Genomic DNA, 24713 nt, shown 5'->3' with positions numbered 1-24713 from the left:
AGCAGTGTACCTTTAGCCTCGCTTTTCAGAAAAACACCCTTCTTGCACCAAAACCTTTCTAAAGCTGCCCATTCCCCAGCACTGATATTATTCACCTTAATAAGCTCACAGTCCACCCCAAAAGTGATTGTAAAAGAGGGTGCATTTTGGAATCAAACTCAATTTTGACATTTTATGGATATGGTAATGTAGATATCTGGAATCACTTTATAATATATTTAAAAACTTGTGTCTGAGTGCACTTTGTGTCAACTTTTTTCATTATAAATTCCTCTGTCTACATATATAATGGAAATGCCTATGTAAACTCATCACTCTGTAATCTGGCCACTGGGTTTCCACAACTGAAAACTTTTTTTGTCTTGACATTTTTTTCCTCAGTAACTGAAATTTATGTCCGAAATAAGGGTTTAACCAAAATTTTTAAAAGTTGCATGTTTCACAATAACATTAAATTTATCCATTGAATTGTCTTTTTTGTGTCTTTTTTAATATCTTCATTAAAGTTTTGAATTGAAGGCCTCACTCTTCCAAAAGCCTGGGCTTGGAGTTGATAATTTTGGCAAGAACTGTGAGTGGAATTTGGATAGTGTACCTAATTTCCCAGAATGTGCTAATACCATTCAGTCAACTATACTGAGGAATATTATTTTTTCTTTAGCTTCCAGCAGTCTCTGCTCAAGCTTTTCAAAATAATTTGAAGAAAAGCTAGATGACAATTTTCAAAAGCGTTACTTGGGTAAAATTCATGCTGTCCTTTTTTAAAACATAGTTTGTGTGGGAAGAAATGACAGTGTTCTAATTACACATCTGTTGAAGCCTTTGTTTTGTGTTGTAAAAAGTTTAGAAAGGGACAAACAGGTTGGTGTGGGGGGCAAGTGGAAGATAGTGTGTTTTTCTTGTAATGTTACATCAATTTTCAAAACCAAAATTGATTTTTTTTTTAAGCCAGCTAATTATAGTTGGCAGTTAGAAAAACCCAATGCTAATAGCTAACATCTGGGACAGAATTTCTAGTGAATGTGTACACAATGACAGACTGGCAGTTTCCTTCCTCATCCTAGCTTGATTCCTTTTTTTAAAAAAATAGTAGCTAAATTTTGAAAGCAAATAAAACCTCTTTTGAGGGAAACAGATAGGAAGGTGGGAGAGGAGGGAAATTTGAAAGTAAGGACTCTGGCCTCTTGTCACTTTCCCTTGGGTGGGAGTGGGTAGATGGTTACGGGTGAGATGAGTGACAGTGATCTAGGGTTTGAGTGGGTAGTTCAATGGAGAAAAGGTAGGGATAGTGAAGGGAGTGAAGTTGTTGTAGGAAAGGGAGTGTGAGGGGGTAGGACATGTGATTGGAGCTAGCAGGGGAGGGGATGGGAAATTTTCCCAGCAACTCTCACCCCATATCCAAACTGCAGTTCTTGGTGGCTCCTTTCCCTGCCAAACCACCCACTGCCTCTCACCTGAAAGGAAAGAAGAAAAAGTGAGAGACGCAAAAAGAAGTTAGGGGGAGAGAAGCAGAAGAGGGAGGAGGGAAGGAAGAGTGAGAAAGACAACTAGAGGAGGAGAGAAAGCAGAGACAGGTGAGAGAGAGATCATATTCTCCAACTTAACATATGCAACACCACAGAAGATCAACTTCTAATGTACTAAAAAAAAATCTTAAGACTGTGCACATCTATCGACTTTTTGCATTATCAATTCCATTTTCCTACATTTATAATGGAAATCTGTGCATGTTAACTTGTCACACTGTAATGACGCGCTGTCAAGTGTAGGTGCTGCAGTGCCACCACTGGTGGAAGGGTGCAATTACAGCAAAAGTTTCCATAGTCATTTCCCATTATAAATGTAAACATACACATTTATAGGGCAATATAAAAATAAGGAGGGAACGTATGACTTTAAAATGGGGACTGAATTACGTGTGCACACCCTGGTCCAATTATCCCCCCACCCTCTAGCTCTGATTCACTTGTAGACTACACTTGTGTGCAACAGTGTGGGAGATTGACTAGTTAGACTAAATTGTTTTAAAGTTGGCAAGTTTGTTTTCAGCAAAATCGTAAAGTACATTATCAACATGAAGCCAATGTTTTCCTAACACCTTTTTCTACTTAGAAATAATTTGTCATTTAGCTCAGTACATGCAACTTTAGTTGCAATGTGATAATTTTGTTTTTGTTGTAGTCATTTATCCTGGCAAGGAAGAAAATAGTTCACTATACAGGTTGTGATCAGAAGAAACAGGCAAATGCAGCATTTCTTATTGGGTCCTTTTCGGTAAGTGTTAAATGATTCCTTTAAATGTATAGTCATCCCAGAGGAGTACTGTGGGATTCTCACATTGGGCTGGATTTTGCTTTAAAAATAATGGTGAGGCTAACAGCACTCGCCGTTATTCATGTACAAATCGGACAGCAACTTCTGGCGACCGCACATGCACAGTTAAACGCAGAAATCCGGAAGTTGCTGTACCAGAAGCGTTGCTCCCCCGTAAGCTTCATGAGAATGACATCTCACCGACTGGCTCCCTGTTCAAATGAACGGCGTGATATTCCTGTACTTACCTGATGGATTCGAACTATTCTTGCCAATAAGAATTAAGTCAAGTCATTTCAAATCTAAGTACCCTTTTAAGGGCTTGGTAAGTCTTAATTACTGCCAAACAACCTCTCTGGCACTGAAAATTTACTTTTAAAAGTGTGGAGTCTCATTCCTTCAGATTTTAATTATTGTTGGACATTTACTTTTTCTTTCTCTCTTATCTCTGTCTCTTAACTCAATCTTTCTTACCCTCTCTTTATTTCACTTTCTGTACCTGATTTGACATTGAATTCACTATTCTAACTGACATTTCCTGGTTCTGACTTTATGCTGTTATTAACCATGCTTCAATCTGATTGATTAAGGAGATACACAACTGCTTGTCCTGTTCGCATGGGTCTCAGATGCCCTGAAGAGAGCTCTCTAATTTAGAGGAACTTGCCATGTAAAAACTCATAGAAAGTCTATGGGCAAGTGGAAATCTGCCGTTAGTTCACCGCTTACAGCAAAATCCAGCCCGTTATCTTTTCTATCCCTGGCCAAGTTAGCTGATATGCAACAGTTGCATTAACTCAAATCAGCTGAATAAGTTTGTTTTGAGCACAACTGCTAATTCAGCATAAAAAGATGTAGATATAAATTGCCTGCTCTGATGTGAATGAGGGAGGAAGACTAATAAAAGTGGGGTTACATCTTTCCATCAAAAAAAGACAATTCTCCTGAAAAGGAGTGGAATGTTTGTAGGATTCGTCAATTAATTTAAGCATTGAAAAAAAAATTGTTCCTGGCATTCAATGTATACTCCAGTTTTACCCAACAACTTAATCCTTTGTTTCCTGTAGTATGTAATTCAGGGTATTAATTAATTATGCTTTGAGGTACTGAACTATAGTAAGCTGTTGAATGAATGCTCGTAACATACCTAAACAAACACGAGCTGCTTTTTGTGAATTTGCTTGTGGTTCCCGATATTAAAATTGTTGCTACCTTGATGACATGTACGTACTGGCACATTTCTTCCTGTAATGTACTGATATAGAAATGTAACTTTAGAAGATACATGTTAAAATATTTTAACTGGCTCAAAAATAAGATTAGAAGGACCAGTAACTGTAGAGACACTAATGCCCAAGGTTGAGTTTTAGCCTTGATGGCTTGCCAAATCTTATTGTTCCCTCAGCCTTTCCTGCTGGTGATAGTGGTGTTGGGCTTTGAACTCCAAATGCTAACATGGCCTTTACCTAATACTGCATATGTTCAAGTTGTCTGAGCTCTTCTCCTGCATAATATAAGAGAGAAATATAACCCTGCCAAATGATCTGCCTGGAGTTCCAAAGAATTGTTTTTCTCAGAGACCCAGGGCCCCTTATCCCAGAAAAGCTCTAACGCTCAACCTAATGTCCATTGTTGTGATGCAAGATTGCAGGAGTTCAGCAGATTGGAACTTCTGTTCTGAATTTGACCTGAATTCACATTCCAGTCGTATCATCTTCTTGAATTCTATCCCTGTAGGCAACGTAGTGCAGCAGCTATTAGCCTCATTTACAGACTAGAATTATAAGTGTGGACGGTTGATGTGGAAATTATGCTAATGAATCAAAGGAAAAAGGAGAGGAAAAATAGGAATATGGAAGAAGGGTGCGTGTTGCAGGGAAAGAAATTTTAAAAATGCAGCAAATTGTATTAAAGGAAGGAAGTAGGAAACTTGTTCTTGTTACATAGTTTAGCTTAGGAATGTACAATTCCCTTTGCAGTCTTTCCAGTTTTTGTATTGTGATCATTTAAACTACTTGTGTATATTTGTATCAAAATTATTGGTTCTATATTTAACTGCTTAGTTTATCCTTAATTTTGATAAATGTAAACAATCTTACAACACCAAGTTATAGTCCAACAATTTTGATGCTACTGCTGCCCGTGTCAAAATATCTATATTGAATACCTATTATTTCTAGGTTTTATTACAGATATTGGCAGAAAATTATTGCATAACATCCCACTACATTTAGTAATTTACAATAACCCATTTAGATTTTTAACGGGTCCTTTTAAAATAATTCACTACACATTCCATATATTTATGACTGCAACCTTGCTAATCCCTTTTATTCTGTGGAATTTCAGAAAGTTCCATTACTTTATGAATTAATTTTCAAGCTAGATTTCTGTAGGAAAAGCCTTTTTATTTGTAAAAATCTGTTGGTTTATCTGCTCAGCAAAACAAAAGATTTTGACGAGGTACATATGGTCAAAATCCATTTTGCTCATGTTTGACTATGGTCTGTCTTTGCTCCCTGGTAATGACTGGTACATGTTTGCACAACGTGCTTAAGAATCAGAAAGCAGGCTCTTTGAGTGTTGAAGGAACAATCATACACCCAAATATCAAATAAACTTGCATGTGAACACAGCTGGCGTTAATACTAACTTATTTTCCTCTTTAGTGTTTTTCCTCTCTCCAAAATACTTTGCAGGCTCTTGAGTTAACAGTGGTTTTTACAATTAAGTTCTAATGTGTTTTAAGCTGTATTATGAATCATTCTTTATAAGATATCATGCAGTGATAGCAGAGGGAATCTAACATTAATGCCTTCGCATTGCTCACTAAACTTGAACTAATTATCTGCTCTCCTATGCTGAGTGCACAGATTTGTGCAGGGATACAGTTCTAAGGATGCTGACAGCTTTCCCATACCTTATTCAAATGACCATTCCTCCGAGCTGAACCTGGACATGACTTAAAAACCGAAAATGCTGGAGAAGCTCAGCAAATCAGGCAGCATCTGTGGAGAAAGCAACAGAGTTAATGTTTCAGGTCGACGACCTTTCGTCAGAACTGGACATGACTCTTTGCAGGTTATTTGACCATCGTGAGGCATCATAGCCTAGCTTGATCCCATCCTCACTTGCTAGTAGGCTCGCTGTATAAGAATCAAGAGCAGGAACCCTGTCTGATTTTATCTTTTAAATTGTCTTACTCTTTTTTTTTCTTGCCCCTCCCAACACAGTACAGAGATGCTGAGACCATTCTAGTGCACCTGCTGGCATTCATGTTGAGATCCGCTAACTCAGCATATTCCAGGAATTGATTCTAGGACCTTTCTGGTCTGTATGGCTCAGTACCATACCATTTATATGGAATTACATTTTGAGTATGTGTGTGTATAATACAGTGCACACGTGCTTTTTGTCATTTGTTTGGAGTCCTGCAGTTGAATATTCATACTTGTTGTCCAGCTTACTAAGAAAAGTAGCATTTGAAAGTGAACTAGCTTGTGAATTTAATACTACTTCCGTGCTAATGAGATTTTCAACATAGCAGCTAGTTGTCTTGGACAACGGGGATGTAATGCGGGATTAATGAAGTACTCGAATGCTCAGAAAAGCCATCATTGGAATTAAATAAATGTACTTATTTAAAACAATCATTCCCACATTTCATTTTTATAAACAGAACATTAGGAAGATATTACAATGTTTCTGTGCCATTTGTGGGGAAGTGCACATGTGTGAATGTATAGTGAGGGCAGGATCAGGCTTGGTTGTGGTGTCCCTGATTGTCATATAGCATGTTAAGACTCATCGAGTTTAATCGAGTCTACACTGACCATTCGGTCCAACTGGTCTATGCTGGCATTTATGCTCCACATGAGCCTCCTCCCACCCTTCTTCATCTAACCCTATCAGCATATCCTATTCCTTTCTCCTTCATGTGCTTATCTAGCTTCCCCTTAAATGCATCTATGCTCTTTGCCTCAACTACTCCTTGTGGTAGCATGTTCCACATTCTTACCACTCTTTTTGGGTAAAGAAGTTTCTCCTGAATTCCCTATTGGATTTATTAGTGACTATCTTATATTCGTGACCTCTAGTTTTGGACTCCCCAACAAGTGGAAATATTTTCTCTACGTCTACCCTCTCAAACCTTTTCATTATCTTAAAGACTTCTTTCAGGTTACCCCTCAGCCTTCTCTTTCTCGAGGAAAGAGCCCCAGCCTGTGTTCAGCCTTTCCTAACCAGTATTGACTTGAACTTAAATATGGCATTTGGCGAGTACCTGTAGAATCTCAATCAAATAATCTGTCATCTGGAGGATAGAACATGTTGAATTGAAAGGGAGAAATATGAAATGTTATTAAATCTAGGGGAAAAAATTATTTGACCACAGCAATTTTCCAGATGCCATATATGTGCCTCTTATTAGAGGGTTCAGTTATGATACATTATAGTTTTTGGCAGGCGTTCAGGACCAGCCGATTTAGAGTCTGGATTACTTAATCGAGTTTGCTGTCAGCTTGACAAACCAGTAAATTGCCTTTTTTTAAAATGATATACTGTGGCGGAGGCTTTTATTGTTGGAATATGAGAGGGGAAAAATAGATGACTTGAAGATTATATGAAAAAGATCAAAATGAAATGGGAGGGGACAGAATAGGAAGGAGGGTAATGTTGACAAGAAGAATGATGAGAGGATTTTTGAGCTAGCACCAAAAATGTGATGAGGCTGATTATGACGAGAAAAGTAAAGTGACATTTTGTGGGCATGTTATTTGAGAGTTTCAAGGAAAAGTTGAGCGTAATAGATCAAGAGATGGGCAGGGTGGTGTACATCTTTTTTTCTAAAATAATGAAAGAAAAATTTGCAATTCTATAACACCTTTCAGAACGTCCCAAAATGCTTTACAGCTAATGAAGTACTTTTGAAATGTAGTCATTGTTGTAATGTAAGAAATGTGGCAGTCAATTTGTGCACAGCAAGGTTCCACAAATGACCAGGTAATCTGTTTGTGATGTTGGTTAACAGATACATATTGGCCAGGACACCTGCTAAATTCTCTGATGGTATTTAATCAGATTATCCCTGGGATAAAACTTTAGCATCCAGGCTAATCTGCTGATCAAAAGGCTGGCAGACAGGTGAAGGTCAGAGCCCAGTTACTTAGCAGAATTTTTTTTAAATGTTGTGTTTGTGCAGTATTTAGTAAATATGGAAGAATTATTATGAGATGACTGAAGCTGTGCTTGAAGAATTAGTTTTTGAGTGGGCTATTGAAGGTGAGGAGAGTTAGCAAGGTGAAAGGGTTTAGGGAGAGAGTTCCAGAGTCAGGATAGGTAATGGAGTCACCATTAAAGGTAGAGTGAGGATGCAGTGATGTTCAGAATCGGAAGGGTGGAGGATGTACCAGCTCATCTGACTGGAAGAGGTTACGAAAGTAAGGTGCGGGGAGGTTGTGGATGGATTTATAAATGGGGATAAGGATTTTTAAATCAGCGAGAGATTGGTGAGGACCGAGGTGATGGGGGAGATGGATATAGTGTTTGATGTTAGAGGATAGGTGTTCTTATTTATAAGTTACTCCTCAAATCAATAAGGTTCTTATACATTGAATATCAGGTATTACAGATTTATTAAATATATAGTACTTATATAATAATACTTAAACATACACTTAAAAGGCAATATTACAACCCGACCTAATGGTTGGTTGGGGATTCAAAGGTGTTATAGTTGTGAGCTCTGTATCTTAAGCCTTTACGAATCCAAATACTTATTACAAACACCCAATTTTTATACATTTCCACGTGACAATCCACACAATTCTGCATTACATAATCATGTAAAAATCAAAATACATCTCCATATAAGGAGAATTTAATTGACTTATGCTTTATCAGTAACTTTAGTTTTAACGAGTTCTTTTCTGTAGACCGGTACAACTTCCATAATTTGTTAGTTTATCAATAGTTTCACTCTTGTTACATATAATTGCAATTCCACCAAGTGAAACTTAATTATAAGTCTGTCTTTGGTACGAAATGGTACTGAATCATTCAACCCAGATGTCTTCTTTGCAGAACTGTTTTTCTTGCACTTGTTATCAACTGATTAAAGTTCTCTGAAAACTGAGCATGCACTGGCATGTCTTTTAATTGGGTTTAATGGAGTGTCTAAACTGGCCATTGCTTTAAGGTCAGCCCTGACTCAGTAGCCCAATGGTACTTTAAATTGACAAACTTCTGTGCTTAACAGGCAAAGGCTAAAGGTTACCATTACTACAATATAAAGAGAAATTAATAGCAGACTTCAGGACAATCTGATCTGGTGCTAGTTTTAGACAAATTAGAATTTATATACAATACAACTTTGGAAGTGGTGAAGAAGTGCAGCCTGAAGGTGACTAGGTGTGGTTGAGGGTCTCAGCTGTTGGTGATGATAAGATAAGAATGGAAGTGATAATTGTTATGGAGGCATAAATAGACAATCTTGGTGATGGGTAGGAGGTTATACGCTTAGTTCAGCCAAAATGGTCAACTGGGAAAGGGGATGAAATCAGGATAGGGTGCAGAAAGCTCTAGGATGTTCTCAAACACCTAACTAAGTAACACTCATGAACATATTGCTCTGTATAATATGCACTCCAAATCTTAATCCTTGTTAGGTTTACTTTTAATGAATTGTATTGCTCTGTCTATACTGACACATTCATGATGAAATCATTTCAAAAATAATGTAGAACACATCTTGAAAGAGTAAGTAAATAGCAACAGCTGTCAGACTTTTTTTTGGGGGTACCCTCTACAAATATTGACATGCTCCTGAGGCCTCACTGTTCTAACTTCTGAAAGCCAGTCAGCTACCCAAAGAAAAAAGCAATACCATGGTAGAATTTTCTTAGAATATAGTAACATAAATAATGTCCTACAAAGTTAACAAACAGAAATAAAAATGAGCTCAGAGTCCAGAGACTCCCAAGTGGAATTTCACTGGGTGCAAATTATGTTTTCATTTTAAAATATAGCAGCTCTGGAGGAGGCGCTGTATTGGTTGACATAAAGTGATTAGGTGTAGACACCACAGAAGGACGGCTCTCAGGTGGGTCTGGTTACCACCAGCTCTAATTTGATTCATGTGATTTTGGGTGGGTTACACTGCCGATATTAAATGTTTAATTTCGGGAGGTGTGATTGTGGCAGATTTTAGAGCTGGCCCATTCTTTTTGCAGCAGTATAATCAAGTGTTTGGTAAGAGAGTGATCCAGAATTCTATATCAGTAAAGGAAATACTAAGTTTGGTGTTGAACATTGTGTCAGCTTGTGTCAGAACTACTAAAAACAACCCAAACCAAGGCATTTTTTTTTAAACACAGCCACTCTGGGCCAGTGACAACGGTTTCAGTGACTCCATTTACCAAACACTGCATTATTGTTTATAGAGCACATTTAATTTAGAAAAAATGGTTTTTTTATTTGTTCATGGGATGTGGACGTCATTGGCAAGGCCAGCATTTATTGCCCATTCCTAATTGCCCTTGAGAAGGTGGTGGTGAGCTGCCTTCTTGAACCGCTGCAGTCCATGTGGTGAAGGTTCTCCCACAGTGCTGTTAGGTAGGGAGTTCCAGGATTTTGACCCAGCGACGATGAAGGAACTGATATATTTCCAAGTCCGGATGGTGTGTGATTTGGAGGGGAACTTGCAGGTGGTGGTGTTCCCATGTGCCTGCTGCCCTTGTCCTTCTAGGTGCTAGAGGTCACGGGTTTGGGAGGTGCTGTCGAAGAAGCCGTCGAAGAAGCCTTGGCGAGTTGCTGCATTGCATCCTGTGGATGGTACACACTGCAGCCACAATGTGCCGGTGGTGAAGGGAGTGAATGTTTAGGGTGGTGGATGGGGTGCCAGTCAAGCGGGCTGCTTTGTCCTGGATTGAGTTGAGCTTCTTGAGTTTTGTTGGAGCTGCACTCATCCAGGCAAGTGGAGAGTATTCCATCACACTCCTGACTTGTGCCTTGTAGATGGTGGAAAGGCTTTGTGGAGTCAGGAGGTGAGTCACTCGCCACAGAATACCCAGCCTCTTACCTGCTGTTGTAGCCACAGTATTTATGTGGCTGGTCCAGTAAAGTTTCTGGTCCGTGGTGACCCCCAGGATGTTGATGGTGGGGGTTCGGCGATGGTAATGCTGTTAAATAACAAGGGGAGGTGGTTAGTCTCTCTCTTGTTGGAGATGGTCATTGCCTGGCACTTGTCTGGTGCGAATGTTACTTGCCACATATCAGCCCAAGCCTGCATGCGGGCACGGACTGCTTCATTATCTGAGGGGTTGTGAATGGAACTGAACACTGTGCAATCATCAGCGAATATCCCCACTTCTGACCTTTTATAATGGAGGGAAGGTCATTGATGAAGCAGCTAAAGATGGTTGGGCCAAGGACACTGCCCTGAGGAACTCCTGCAGCAATGTCCTGGGGCTGAGATGATTGGCCTCCAACAACCACTACCATCTTCCTTCGTGCTAGGTATGACTCCAGCCACTGGAGAGTTTTCCCCCTGATTCCCATTGACTTCAATTTTACTGGGGCTCCTTGGTGCCACACTCGGTCAAATGCTGCCTTGATGTCAAGGGCAGTCACTCTCACCTCACCTCTGGAATTCAGCTCTTTTGTCCATGTTTGGACCAAGACTGTAATGAGGTCTGGAGCCGAGTGGTCCTGGCAGAACCCAAACTGAGCAGGTGAGTAAGTGCTGCTTGATAGCACTGTCGATGACACCTTCCATCCATCACTTTGCTGATGATTAAGAGTAGACCAATGGGGCGGTAATTGGTTGGATTGGATTTGTCCTGCTTTTTGTGAACAGGACATACCTGGGCAATTTTCCACATTGTTGGGTAGATGCCAGTGTTGTAGCTATACTGGAACAGTTTGGCTAGAGGCGCAGCTAGTTCTGGAGCACAAGTCTTGAGCACTACAGCCGGGATGTTGTTGGGGGCCTGTAGCCTTTGTTGTATCCAGTACACTCAGTCATTTCTTGATATCACGTGGAGTGAATAGTTATACTTAGCTATTGCCAAGGAACATCTGTATTTCAAGTTGGGGAGATTAGAGCCAACATGATTTTTGTTTTAAAAGTAAATACTAGTCATACATTGTCATTTTTATTATGTTTTGTGCTCTTTTTGGCAGAACTAAGTGCTTATGAGAATAACTAATGTTTGTGATTAAGCACTACTGTACCATGCCTGGTTGGAACCATCTACATATTTCATTTGCATTTCTATAAGAAGTGATTTAAAAACTAACTAACTTAAAGTTCTGTATTTTAACACTAACTCCCCCTCAACAACTTGAAAGGCTTTCATCCAGTTTGCCACTTGACTGCTCTTTTTGATGTAAAAACTATGGGGGAAAAATTGGATAGGGCCTGTTTTTGGGCGGGAATAGCATGATCCGCCATTACCCCGGGCCCAATGGTTCCTGCGCAAGCAGGACGAGATTTTTGTCAGGCCTGAGGACTTACCTGCAATTTGCGTTGGAAATCAGTGTTGAACGAGGATTCCATGCAATTCGCCCTTTCCACCAGCAGGGGGAAGCTCCAATCTCTTAAAGGCAGGCTGTCAGAAATCTCTTAAAGGTAGCTGGTACCTGTTATTTGCTGAATATAACAGCCTGCTGTCTGCACTGAATCTGAACGGAGACCAGACATCGCACATAAAGCACAATGCAGGTCCCATCCCTATTTAATGATGAGTTATGTTAAAACATTGAATAAAGGTTGCGCACCACTAAATCCTACATCCTCCAATCTGCATGCCAGACCTCACCAATCTGCCGATCTGAGACTCCGTGCAACAAGGTTCTCTGCTGATGCACCCGAGGCCATGGTGCAAGAGGTGGACAGAAAGAGGGACATCCTATATCTGTGGGGGGAGGGGAAGCAAGAGGCCCTCCAGACATACACCCAAAAGGTAGTGGGAGGCAGTAAGGGATGATGTCAATGCCAGGCGCACAGCACCATGAACATGGATGCAGTACAGGAACAAGTTCAATGCTTTGATATGAGTGGTCAAGGTGAGTGAGGTCAACTGTCAAGTGGCATCTCCTACCAACTACACCACTAGCCGCATCCACTGCTCCGCGCACTACACTCCCCATCACCCACATACCAACAAATTCTTTCCATCAGTACTCAACCCTTACACATTACCATCGTTGCAAGCCGCCCACCCACAACTCACAGGCCACACACACTGGCAGCTATTCAACCATGATAGGCACATCACCCAGACACACGTCCCGCTTTCTTGCAGGAGAAGCTGGCACATATCAAGAGGCAGCAAGTGGCGGTGGCATTTTGCCCCTCAAGCCTGTTCCACCATTCGATCAGATCAGGGTGGACCTGTGACCTAACTCCATATACCCGTCTTAGCCCCATTTCCCTTAATACCCTTGTTTCACAGAAATCTATCAATCTCAGATTTAGAATTCTCAATTGAGCTAGCATCAACTGCCATTGACAGAAGAGCGTTCCAAACGTCTCCCACCCTTTGCACGTAGAAGCATTTCCTAACTTCACTCCTGCACGTCCTGGCTCTAAATGTTAGGCTATGTCCCCGTGTCCTAGTATTCAATTGTAGCAGACCTCCAAAAACAGTTACAAATGTCTCAGCAGCCAGAAGCAATAATCCAGCCACTAACCTGTAAGTCCTGCATGGTCCCTTTAAATAGCGCTGGTGGGGGGTCCTCCAGGCACTCCAAGACACGTTCAGATGGTCGGGGTTAAGACTCTGCGTTGAGTTGAGTGTTAAGTCCCAAAATGGTGTCCATCACTTTAAATCAGCGTTGCACACTGATTAAAGCCATTTTCTCCCTACTTTACATGATTCCAATGTTCGTTATCTGCGCCTGCGCTAACTCTGATATCAAAATGGCATCTGACGCATGTCACGCTGGAAACGTGCGTGTGCATCCAAGACGCCATCTTGGATGTTGAAGAGCCCGTGTCGCGCCGAAACAACGGGCGCTACACAGCCCAATTTAGCGCTCTATGTATATTATACATCCATCCATCCATCCATCCATCCATAGAATCCAACCTCTGACCTTGATAAATTGAAGGTGGTTTATATTTCAAAAGGAGTGGCTGCTATAAATATTATGTAATCAAAAGAAAAAAAAACATTCCTTGTACTCCTGACCTTTTAGTATTTTTAAGTTTTCTTTTAATTCTATATTTGGTTAGTGCACTGTACCTTTAAAATCTGCCAACTTTTGTGCTAGGTACTATGACAGAATGGTGAGCATGTCAGGCAATGTATAACACACTACGGGAGGAAATGAGGTCAGATTGCAAGAATGCACAACCCCAGTACCCTGTACATAGTTCCTAGAAGGCGGATTTGGCTGATCTTTTTTACATTAGCTCTAGAATCGATGCATGGAGAATAAATCATGACTGTATTACGAAGCTAGGACACAGTTGAAAGGCTGGTTTTATTCATTGCAATCCTGTGGAGTGGGTTGGAAAGAGAATCTTTCTCTGTGGTCTTCTAAACGTCATGATCCTAATTTATTAGATAAATGTGCGCAGCATTGCACTGCTTGGTGTTGCATGATGATTCCTTGTCATGTTTGAGCATATTCTGACAAGATGTTGCTGAGCTTTCCAAGTGGGTTTAATTTATGTACGAGACCTGGAAGGAGTGCTAATTTAGACCTTTGACTTATTTTGAATGTATATAGCTCTGTTATGCATACTGGAAAATTGGTGTTTGGACTTCATGCGTTCAAGACTTTCCTACAGGAGTATTTCATAATTAAAACTAGTCACTAAAGTGCTGCAATAGGATTCTTAAAACTTCACATGCTCAATCTTTGTTTCCTCAAGGTAATTTACTTGAAGAAAACTCCAGAAGAAACCTACAGACTACTGGTAGGGGGAAATAACACATACCAACCTTTTAGGTAACACTTTTTAATTCCTTTTCCTGTCATTGATATTGAATAGTTTGGAATGTTATCTCTTCCTGTAGGCCTAATCAGGACAATGCATGGAATTGTCTCATACACTTCCAAGTTCCAGGTTTAACAGTATGCATTGCTAAACTCTGACATGTTTGTAGTGACTATTACTTTGCTGTCACGACATTCTCACTGTTGCCAAGGAAAAAGGGAGATGAATGGTTGGTGCAGTTTCTTCTGATGGCTCACTGAGATTGGATCCATCTGGTACTAACTTTTTTTATTTGGGGTTTGAAGGCTGAGATTGATGTGTAGAAGCAAGAAGGACACTGAGTTCTGCTCACTAATGACCGCTGGACAAATACTGACCTATTAAATGTGTTGTTTGGTTTGCATACCTATGGTGGGTCTCAAATGGCTACTTTTACCCTAACAAATAACCTGACTTCTTCAACGGGAGTTATTGATCATTTTGTCTCCTTTTTCCTGACTGCATTTTAGATTCAGAGACTTATTCCCCAAGTAATCCCAGTCGCTAAGTATTGTTTCACTTGAAGAGTGTAATTTAGCTCGTATATACTTTGTTATCCATAGGAACATTGGCCTGCTCCTGTTCCTTTCAGCCCCTTGTGCCTGCTCCGCCATTTGATAAGATCATGGCTGATCTGTGATCTAACTCCATATACCCGCCTTTGGCCCATATCCCTTAATACCTTTGATTGCCAAAAAGCTATCCATCTCAGATTTAAATTTAGTAATTGAGCTAGTATCAATTGCAGTTTGCGGAAGTGAGTTCCAAACTTCTACCACCCTTTGTGTGTAGAAATGTTTTCTAATCTCGCTCCTGAAAGGTCGGGCTCTAATTTTTAGACTGTGCCCCCTACTCCTAGAATTCCCAACCAGTGGAAATAGTTTCTCTATCCACCCTATCCGTTCCCCTTAATATCTTATAAACTTCGATCAGATCACCCCTTAACCTTCGACACTTCAGAGAATGCAACCCCAATTTGTGTAATCTCTCCTTGTAACTTAACCCTTGAAATTCCGGGTATCATTCTAGTAAACCTACGCTGCACTCCCTCCAAAGCCAGTATGTCCTTCCGAAGTTGCGGTGCCCAGAACTGCTCACAGTACTCCAGGTGCGGTCTAACCAGGGTTTTGTATAGCTGCAGCCTAACATCTGCCCCCTTGTACTCTAGTCCTCTAGATATAAAGGCTGCATTCCATCAGCCTTATTGATTATTTTCCGCACCTGTTCATGACACTTCAATGATCAATGTACCTGAACCCCTAGGTCCCTTTGGACATCCACTGTTATTAACTTTTTACCATTTAAAAAGTACCCTGTTCTATCCTTTTTTGATCCAAAGTGGATGACCTCACATTTGTCTACATTGAATTTCATTTGCCACAGTTTTGCCCATTCACCTAATCTATCAACATCACTTTGTAATTTTATGTTTCATCTACACTGCCTACACTGCCTACAATGCCACCAATCTTTGTGTCATCGGCAAACTTAGATATGAGACTTTCTATGCCTTCATCTAAGTCGTTAATAAATATTGTGAATAATTGAGGCCCCAAGACAGATCCCTGCGGGACTCCACTAGTCACATCCTGCCAATGTGAGTACCTACCCATTATCCCTACTCTCTGTCGCCTTTCGCTCAGCCAACTTCCTAACCAAGTCCGTACTTTTCCCTCGATTCCATGGGCTTCTATCTTAGCTAACAGTCTCTTGTGTGGGACCTTATCAAATGCCTTCTGGAAGTCCATATAAATAACATCCATTGACATTCCCCTGTCCACTACTTTAGTCACCTCTTCAAAAAATTCAGTCAGGTTTGTCAGGCACGACCTACCTTTCACAAATCCACGCTGGCTCTCTCTGATTAACTGAAAATTCTCGAGGTGTTCAGTCACCCTATCCTTAATTATAGACTCCAGCATTTTCCCCACAACAGATGTTAGGCTAACTGGTCTATAATTCCTTGGTTTCCCTCTCTCTCCTTTCTTAAAAAGTGGCGTGACGTGCAATTTTCCAATCCAGAGGGACAGTTCCTGAATCTAGAGAACTTTGAAAGATTATAGTTCGGGCACCTGCAATGTGCTCACCTACTTCCTTTAAAACCCTGGGATGGAAACCATCTGGTCCTGGGGATTTGTCACTCTTTAGTGCTATTATTTTCTTCATTACAGTTGCTTTACTTAATTTTATCGAGTCCCTGTCCCCGATTCAATATTAGTTTTCTTGGGATTTCCGGCATGCTATCCTCTTTTTCGACTGTAAATACTGACGCAAAGTAACCGTTCAACATGTCTGCCATTTCCCCATTGTCAATGACAGTATCCCCATTTTCAGTTTTTAAGGGGCCAACATTGCTCCTGACCACCCTCTTTTTCCTAATGTAACTATAAAAGTTCTTCGTATTGGTTCTGATATCCCTTGCAAGTTTCTTTTCATACTCCCTTTTTGTAGCTCTTACTATCTGTTTTGTGACCCTTTGTTGATCCTTGTATCTTTCCCATTCGCCAGGATCTGTGCCATTTTTTGCCTTTTTGTATGCCCTTTCCTTATGTCTTATACTGTCCCTTGGCTGTTTTTTTTGGCAAGTAGAGTTCTTGCCCCTCAGGGGTATAAACCGATTCTGTATCACGTTAAATGTTTCTTTAAACATTTCCCACTGATCATTAGTCGTTTTACCCATTAACAGATTTGCCCAGTTTACTGTGGACAGTCTCTGTCTCATCCCATTGAAGTCGGCCTTACCCAAGTCTAGAATCTTAGCAGCTGACTCACTTTTTTTTCCCCTTTCAAACACTGTATTGAACTCGATCATGTTATGATCGCTATTGGATAGATGTTCGCGTACAGTTAAGCCGTTATCTAAATCTGGTTCATTACTAAATCTAGTATGGCTTGCCCCCTTGTTGCCTCCAGACATACTGCTGTAGAAAACTATCCCGAACACACTCAAGAAATTCACTACCTTTCTGACAGTTGCTAGTCTGCTTTTCCCAATCTATGAGAAGGTTAAAGTCCCCCATTAAGACCACTATGCCTTTGTTACACGCTTGTCTAATCTCTGCATTTATACAATCTAGCACTTCAGAGCTGCTGCCAGGGCTCCTATACACAATTCCCACTATAGTCTTAGATCCTTTCCTATTTCTCAATTCAACCCATAAGGTCTCTGTTGGCTGCTTACCTCTCGTTATATCCTCCTTTTATCATTGAAGTGATTTCATCTCTAATCATTAAGGCTACTCCTCCCCCTCTTCCATTTTCCCTGTCTCTCCTGTAGACCTTATAACCCGGTATATTTAGTTCCCAGTCCTGACCATCCTGCAGCCATGCCTCAGTGATAGCTATCATGTCATACCCTCCAATTTGAATTTGAACCTGTAGTTATACTCCATGCAGAATAAATTTTTAGGAGGACGAGAAGCATGATTAGTGTAAATATATGCCTCATAAGATTTTTTTATTGGGGAAACTAATTTACAGTGAAGGAAGTAAATGGCAATAAAGTGAAGTATTGCTGCCTTGGGGAGAAGAAAAATGCAATATTCAAACTATTCATCCATATCACAGCCGTGCATGGCTTAAAACAGTGACCAGAGATACTGGGGGTTACTTTCTGCCGGGGTTACCGCGATCATCAGCTGTCATTTTGGTGGAAAAACTGCGGAAACCCCGTCAAAATGGTGTAAACAGCGTTTCCATGATTTTTCCACTGAAGTTACTGCAGATGAATGAGAGAACATCTGCGGATATTCACCTCCACTATCTGTAAGTCATTCTTTGCTGGATTGGTTACCTGCTCATGATGTGGAGGTTCTTTGAAGTACCAGCCTTTTGTATGTATATATTGAGTTGCTTGTGATACCGATGATGCTGAAGTTAGGTATTTAATTGTGCCAGCAACTATTATTCATTCTGAGTGGGTCTTTAAAATCCTTTAGCAGCAAGATTTTGGATTTGTTGTATGTTTGTTTTGGAGCAGTTATCCATAAAGGTAAGTTATGTGATCTGACTGAGCATGTCAGAAGACCAGAGGCTCCTATTGAAGAGTGACCAACTGTTTCACTTGGGATAATGTGGGGAAAGTAGAGGAGGGAAGAGAAATTGGACAGAGAATCAAAACAAGGGTAACAAGTAATTTGTGTGTGGGAACATCTTGTTGGGTGAGCAGCCAGTGAATCTTGCTATGATGAATACTAAATCCTTTCTTTCCACTTCTTTCTCTCCTGTTTCCCCGCACCCCCCCCCCCCCCCCAAATAAGTCAGACGTGTTCAGTTTTGACTGGATTGGCAGACTTTGGGTTTGTAGTAGGTTATGAGTAAAAGAATTTAAATGACCCTCTTGCAATACTGAAAACCTGGCCAATACTAATGGTTTCTGCTGAAGTCCAAGATGCATATTTACAAAGCTTGAGCTGCCATGCCTTTGCAAAAAAAATGAAGTGTTTAATTAAAACATAAATATCCTTATGCTTTTTTTTAGATCACAGCACATTTGTGAATTGAACAATTTTAGGGCCAGGAGGTGCAGCAGGATTTGTAAATTAATTAAATGCTCAAGCTCCTGAGATGCAAGAAAAATTTAAATTCCAATATTGTAGGGAAGAAGGGTTTAAGAAAATAAAGTTGACCTGTATTTAATATTTCCCATCCACTTTTTATCAACAAGCTTTAAATATTGTAAGGTGATGTACAAAGTTTGTGTTTAACAGCAAATGTATTTCTTAATTCACTTTTTGACAAGTGTAAAACTTTTTTTATTGCAGGGATGCATCATTTGGTACGTGCACATATAACCTAACAGTCTTGGACTGTTTACATGCAGTCAGTAAGGTAATGTGGTTAATCCATTATCAATTAGCATTTTCTGGCACTGTGTTTGCGGTGATTGCTATGTGTGGTTTAATAAAGCTCCTGTTAATAGTGGTTTTCAGAAAATATTGCCAACTCTGTGCACATCAGTAAGATCACAAAATATAGATGAGAGGCCCCTTGGCTTATCCATGCACAGAATGTCCTTATCCCCTCCCCCATTTCACAGCCTCTTGAATGATTCCAAAGATTTGCCTTCACTATCCTAGCTGGAAGTTTACTTCAGGAATTAGCCACTCTCTGTGATGTGCTTCTTGACATCAGTCCTGAACCTGCCCGTTGTCCGTTTGTGCCTATGTCTCTTTATTGTGAAGTTGTGATTTTACTTGAAATTGTTCTGGATTAACCCCTTCTACTCCCTGTTGTCTTTATAGTCTTGTCGGTTACTAAGCATAATTCTTAAAATCTTTCATTTGCAGGCCCTGCAGTATGAGTTCTTCAATTTTAATACATTTGATGTAGATGAATATGAACATTATGAGGTTAGTGTTTTTAGATGGATTAGGAGATTGCATTTTCAAAGTAAGGTTTCTGATGCATTTCCCTAATAAACATTCAAGACTGACAGACATGTATGAATGACAGCACATTTTATGTGTTTGCAGAGGGCAGAAAATGGAGATTTTAACTGGATAATCCCCAGCAAGTTCTTAGCCTTCAGTGGACCACATCCAAAGAGCAAAATAGAAAATGGTAGGTATTGAATTCTTAGGTTAGTCCTCAAGTCTATGAATACGATGCTTTAAGTATTTAATTCTTCACTTGAGATAGGCATCTGATAGTTGTGCAATGGTGCCTACAAACTTCAAAATGCCACGAAAGACCCATGTGTTTGGGTTTTGTTTAGTGGACTTAACTACTCCAATGCTGTTCTGGCTGGCCTCAAATCCTCCACCCATGGTAAACTTCAGCTCATCTAAAACTCTAGTGCTCATCCCACCAGCACCAAGTCCTACTCACCAATCATCCTTGTCCTCTTTGAACCACATCATCGTGGACTCCAATCCCCCAATGCCTCAAATTTGAAATTCTTATCCTTTTTAGATCTCCTTCCTAGCTCTGTAGCCTCTGCCCACCCCCCACCCCAAACCACCCTGAACTCTCTGTTCCTCTGACTCTAGCTCTTGCGCATCCCCTCCCCCTTCCTTCACTTCACCATTGGCAGCAGTGCCTTTAGCTATCAAGAATTTGCTTCCTAAATTTGGCCTCTCTATCTCTCTCTCCTTTTTAGACCCTCCTTAAAACCCATCTCTTTGACCAAGCTTTTGGTCACTCCCCTAACATTGCTTAACATCCATTTTTTTATTGTTAATGTTCTGTGAAGTACTTTGGGACCTTTTTCTAAGTTAAAAGATGCAAAAATGCAAGTTGTTGTAGTAGTATTGTTGAGGGCTTTAAGGAGGGTCTAAAAAGGAGAGAGATATAGAGGCCAAATTTAGGAAGTAAATTTCAGAGTGGGGTCTTGATGGTTAAAGGCACTGCTGCCAAGTAGTAGTAGCTTATTGTAGTTGTATCAATAGTGATGGTAGTAGTATAATGGCAATTTAGTCCAGAAAGATACCAAAAATTGCTTTTTTGTTGTTTTTCGATTGTGATTATATTCCTTTTAAGTTAGAATTGGAAAATTCTAGAGAATGTTGGCATTGTGTAAATTTAAAGTAATCCCCAAAGTACTACTGTTACCTCATTTACAAAGTACAGTTGGACTTTGATTATCTGGCATTAAGGAGGGACTCCGTCTTCTTTCTCCCCCTCTCCAAAATTCAGTAGATAATTGGAGTTCCCAAATTATACTGTTGATTGTTGTTTGAATGCACAGTCTGTACCCATCCACCCATCTCAGTCCTCTCCAGCAGCACCTTCCTCTGTTCCTCTGCTCCTACATTTGAAATGCAGACCTCAAGGTCCCCATACGTCCACTCTTGACTCTCCGCAGGCTTCCTGTGCCAACCTACGACTCCTAGCTACTGAGGTGAGTACTGAAGGCAGCACCTACTCCCTCTTAAAAAAAATCACTTACCAGCCTCTGCTGAGATCACAGCTGCTGACTTTAAAATTAGTACAGTGCCTGTACAAATAAACATTATCTTATGCCAGTGAGCTGTGTATCTGTTGAACCATCTGGTTAATGTATCAGCTGATCTTGCGTTCAACATGCTCACTGGCACATCATGGGCTTAGCTGTCATATCTCCCCCCACCACGTCTCTCCTCCCCCAATCTTAAACATTCAAAAGAAAGCAGTTTGGTTTAATAAATTTACACACAACTAAGTGATTAGCCTCCATGCCCTAGGGACTGGTAAATCAGCTATGTTTCCCCCTCGTAATCACTGTTCAATGCTTCCTGTGGGAAAGTGCTTGTATGTGGACCTGGGTGAGAGCATAATCAGACTCCACTGTAGTACCATCCATGATCATTAATAATGAGCATTGTCAAGCTACAAATGAATGATGGTCACCTTGGGAAAGATCATGAAGGGTTTCTGGTGTCAATGGAACTGAGAACCATACCCCAGTAACAGTCAGTACCTTTGAGAGATAGAGAATTTTTATTTTAAAAGAGTATAATCTTTGAGCATTAAACATGATGTATTCCACTCCTACCTCATCCTGTCTGCTGCTGAAACCCTCATCTATGCCTTTGTGATCTCCAGACTTGACTCTTCCAATGCTCTACTAGCTGGCCTCCTCTCCTCCACCCTCTCTAAACTTCAGCTCATCAAAAACTCTGCTGCCCGTATCCTATCCCCCACCAAGTCCAGATTACCCATTACCCTTGTCAGTGATGATCTACATTGGTTCCCTTTGTCCCACCATTGATAGCCATACTTTCAGCTGCCTAGGCCCCATGCTCTGGAATTCCCTCCCTAAACCACTCCACCCCCCTCGCCTATTTAGACCCTCCTTAAAACTCACCTCTTCATCCCATCTAATATCTCCTCCTTTGGCTTGTTGTCCATTTTTTTTGATACACCTCTGTAAAGTGCCTTGGAACATTGTTCAATATTAAAGATGCTATATAAATGCAGATTGTTGTCTTGAACTTCCTCATCACTTTCTGTCTCGTGCCCACCCACCACCCCACCAAATAAAAGTTCTGACTTAAATTCATATACAATTGGATAATTTCTGATTCTGCAAATTCAAAGAACTAGACGGCTATCTGAAGATAAGCTGGTGTATTCAAGTCAGCAATCAGTGGTCACCCATAGTGTGCTTGATTGACAAATATGATTTTACAAACATGGAGATGACTACTGAATGGCCAATGTAAAAAGACACTCAAATATCTCGGATGTGATGAAGATCAGCCTCTAACATCCATTATACGCAACATTGTTTTTTGCCTGCCTGACCATTTTTAAATTTTGTTAAGGGTGTATAACATATTTTGTATTTAAAATAGTTTTTTAAAACTTTGTACACCATTTATGCCAGATGTTGTTTTCTGCAGGTGTTAATAAACATGATGTATTCCACTCCTACCTCATCCCGTCTGCTGCTGAAACCCTCATCCATGCCTTTGTCATCTCCAGACTTGACTATTCCAATGCCCTCCTAGCTGATCTCCTCTCCTCCACCCTCTGTAAACTTCATTAAATATCATTTTTTAAAGAAATGGCAACTAGTTAATGTTCTTTTAATTCTTCTGCATGAAATTTCTGGTTTGATCCGAGGTGGACATTTCTGAAACTGACCAGCTCTTACTATATTTGTAAATCAAAAGGAAAAAAAAATTGCGAATGGTAGAAATACACAGCAAGTCAGTCAGCCTGTGTAAAGAGTAAAGACAAATTAATGTTTTGGGTGTAAACCCTTCATCAGAACTCAGACCTGTGTATTTTCAGCAATTTTTGGTTTAACTTTGTGTTGAGTCTGAAAGTGTACTAAATGTTGGAAATGAACTAAAGTCTTTCTCACTTCTTTCAGGCTACCCGCTGCATGCTCCAGAGGCCTATTTCCAGTACTTCCGGAAGCACAATGTCACCACAATTATCCGCTTAAACAAGAAAATGTATGATGCCAAGCGATTCACAGATGCTCGTTTTGAGCACTACGATCTCTTCTTTGTTGATGGAAGTACACCTAGTGATACTATAGTCAAAAGGTTCTTGAATATCTGTGAAAATGCAGAGGGTGCTGTTGCCGTGCACTGTAAAGGTATTGTTCCTGATTTTCATTTGCAGTACTGGTGTTAACATTTAGTGTTATCCTAGTGGTAGAGCTAAAAAGAACACTTGTGATGTGAAAATCTAAAATGTAAAAACACATCAGCATCAGAAACAAAAAGGTTTTAGATGGGACCCTCCTTCTGGCCCATTGTAGGGTTCCACCCAACCCTGCTTTTATCTTTCAGAAATGTAATGGAGATGAATCACGTTTTTTATTGATGACTTCTAGATTATATAGAGATTGTATTCTGGCTTGGAAATTCAGCATTTGGGATTTTAAGCCAGTAATTAGTAACAGTAGGTTGCCATCTTCAAATTCAAAAATTACTACAGGTGCTAGTAAAATTCTGTATAAAATTTGTCTCTTTTTCTGGGGAACAAATAGGAAGGTGCTTAGTTGCTTCCAGTAATAGGAATTCTGTTCTTGGTTTTTAATGGAAACACTGCAAGTATTTAGTTTTGTTTGGTGAATGTGCATTTTGTTTTCCAGTGAATTCCCTTGAGCAAAACTCTATATCTTACTACATTTTGAATCTTTCAGACATGGGAAATGACTGTGTACTTTTTTGAAATATTATTATAGCTGGCTTAGGCCGAACTGGTACCCTAATAGCATGTTATATCATGAAGCACTACAAACTAACAGCAGCGGAAGCCATTGCCTGGATCAGAATATGTAGACCAGGATCAGTTATAGGACCTCAGCAGCACTTTTTAGAAGAGTGAGTACCATGCATGAAAATTTTGTCAAAACATCTTAAACATAGTTTAATAAATGTTATTTGCCCATACCTGATATCTGCTTGAACTACATCCTGCATTACTGCAGGGAAAATAAATTGGCACATAGTCATTGCCAATTTTATATCAGCAACGTGTTGGTTCTCTGAGTTTGTGCATTCAGTGATGAAACACAGGTTTGTGACTACAAATCACCACAGAGAGTTTATAAGCCACATGGTCTAATGGTGAGCAAAGGAAATGCACTTCTGGAGGAAGTGGGGGGTGAAGTTGGAGAGCAGATCAAAGTCACTGGTCTGTTCTTACAAACTGCCAGATACCTTCTGAAAGTGGCAGAGGCCTGGTAGCATTTTTGACATGGGAGATCTAAAGAGTTGTGTACTATATGGCATTGTACCAAGTCATACAGAGTTGGAACATTCCCTCATAGTCTTTGGACAGTGGTGGAGCAATACAGTTGTCCTCAGTGCACCAGCGTAGGAAGGGGAAAAAATCACCAGGGTTCTCGTTCCTGATGCGTGATGCCCACCCATCCCATACAAGGAAAGTACAAATATGTGGATGGCCAGAGAACAGGATCAGGATCTGCATCATTGTCCCCCTTGGTTCCCTAGCCTGCTGATGCTCACGT

At 40.3% G+C, this 24713-nt stretch overlaps 1 protein-coding gene across 6 annotated transcripts in view; it reads left to right on the top strand.

Annotated features, from left to right (window-relative positions):
- LOC137321052 (dual specificity protein phosphatase CDC14C-like) overlaps window positions 1-24713 on the top strand; it is a 103388-nt gene that overhangs the window by 32567 nt on the left and 46108 nt on the right. For 5 of the 6 annotated variants that reach the window (XM_067983209.1, XM_067983205.1, XM_067983210.1 and 2 more), the window contains exons 4-10: window positions 2182-2274; window positions 14195-14271; window positions 19063-19129; window positions 19588-19650; window positions 19774-19861; window positions 23100-23330; window positions 23925-24063. In XM_067983209.1, the coding sequence (XP_067839310.1) occupies window positions 2182-2274; window positions 14195-14271; window positions 19063-19129; window positions 19588-19650; window positions 19774-19861; window positions 23100-23330; window positions 23925-24063 (758 nt within the window). The remainder of the gene's footprint in view (window positions 1-2181; window positions 2275-14194; window positions 14272-19062; window positions 19130-19587; window positions 19651-19773; window positions 19862-23099; window positions 23331-23924; window positions 24064-24713) is intronic. The other variant, XM_067983206.1, reaches the window with a different exon arrangement.

The sequence above is a fragment of the Heptranchias perlo genome, chromosome 4, assembly GCF_035084215.1.
Source record: "Heptranchias perlo isolate sHepPer1 chromosome 4, sHepPer1.hap1, whole genome shotgun sequence".
Taxonomy (NCBI): Eukaryota; Metazoa; Chordata; class Chondrichthyes; order Hexanchiformes; family Hexanchidae; genus Heptranchias; species Heptranchias perlo.
The sequence above is the reverse complement of the archived record's forward strand: the minus strand, read 5'-3'. Positions and strand labels throughout refer to the sequence as shown.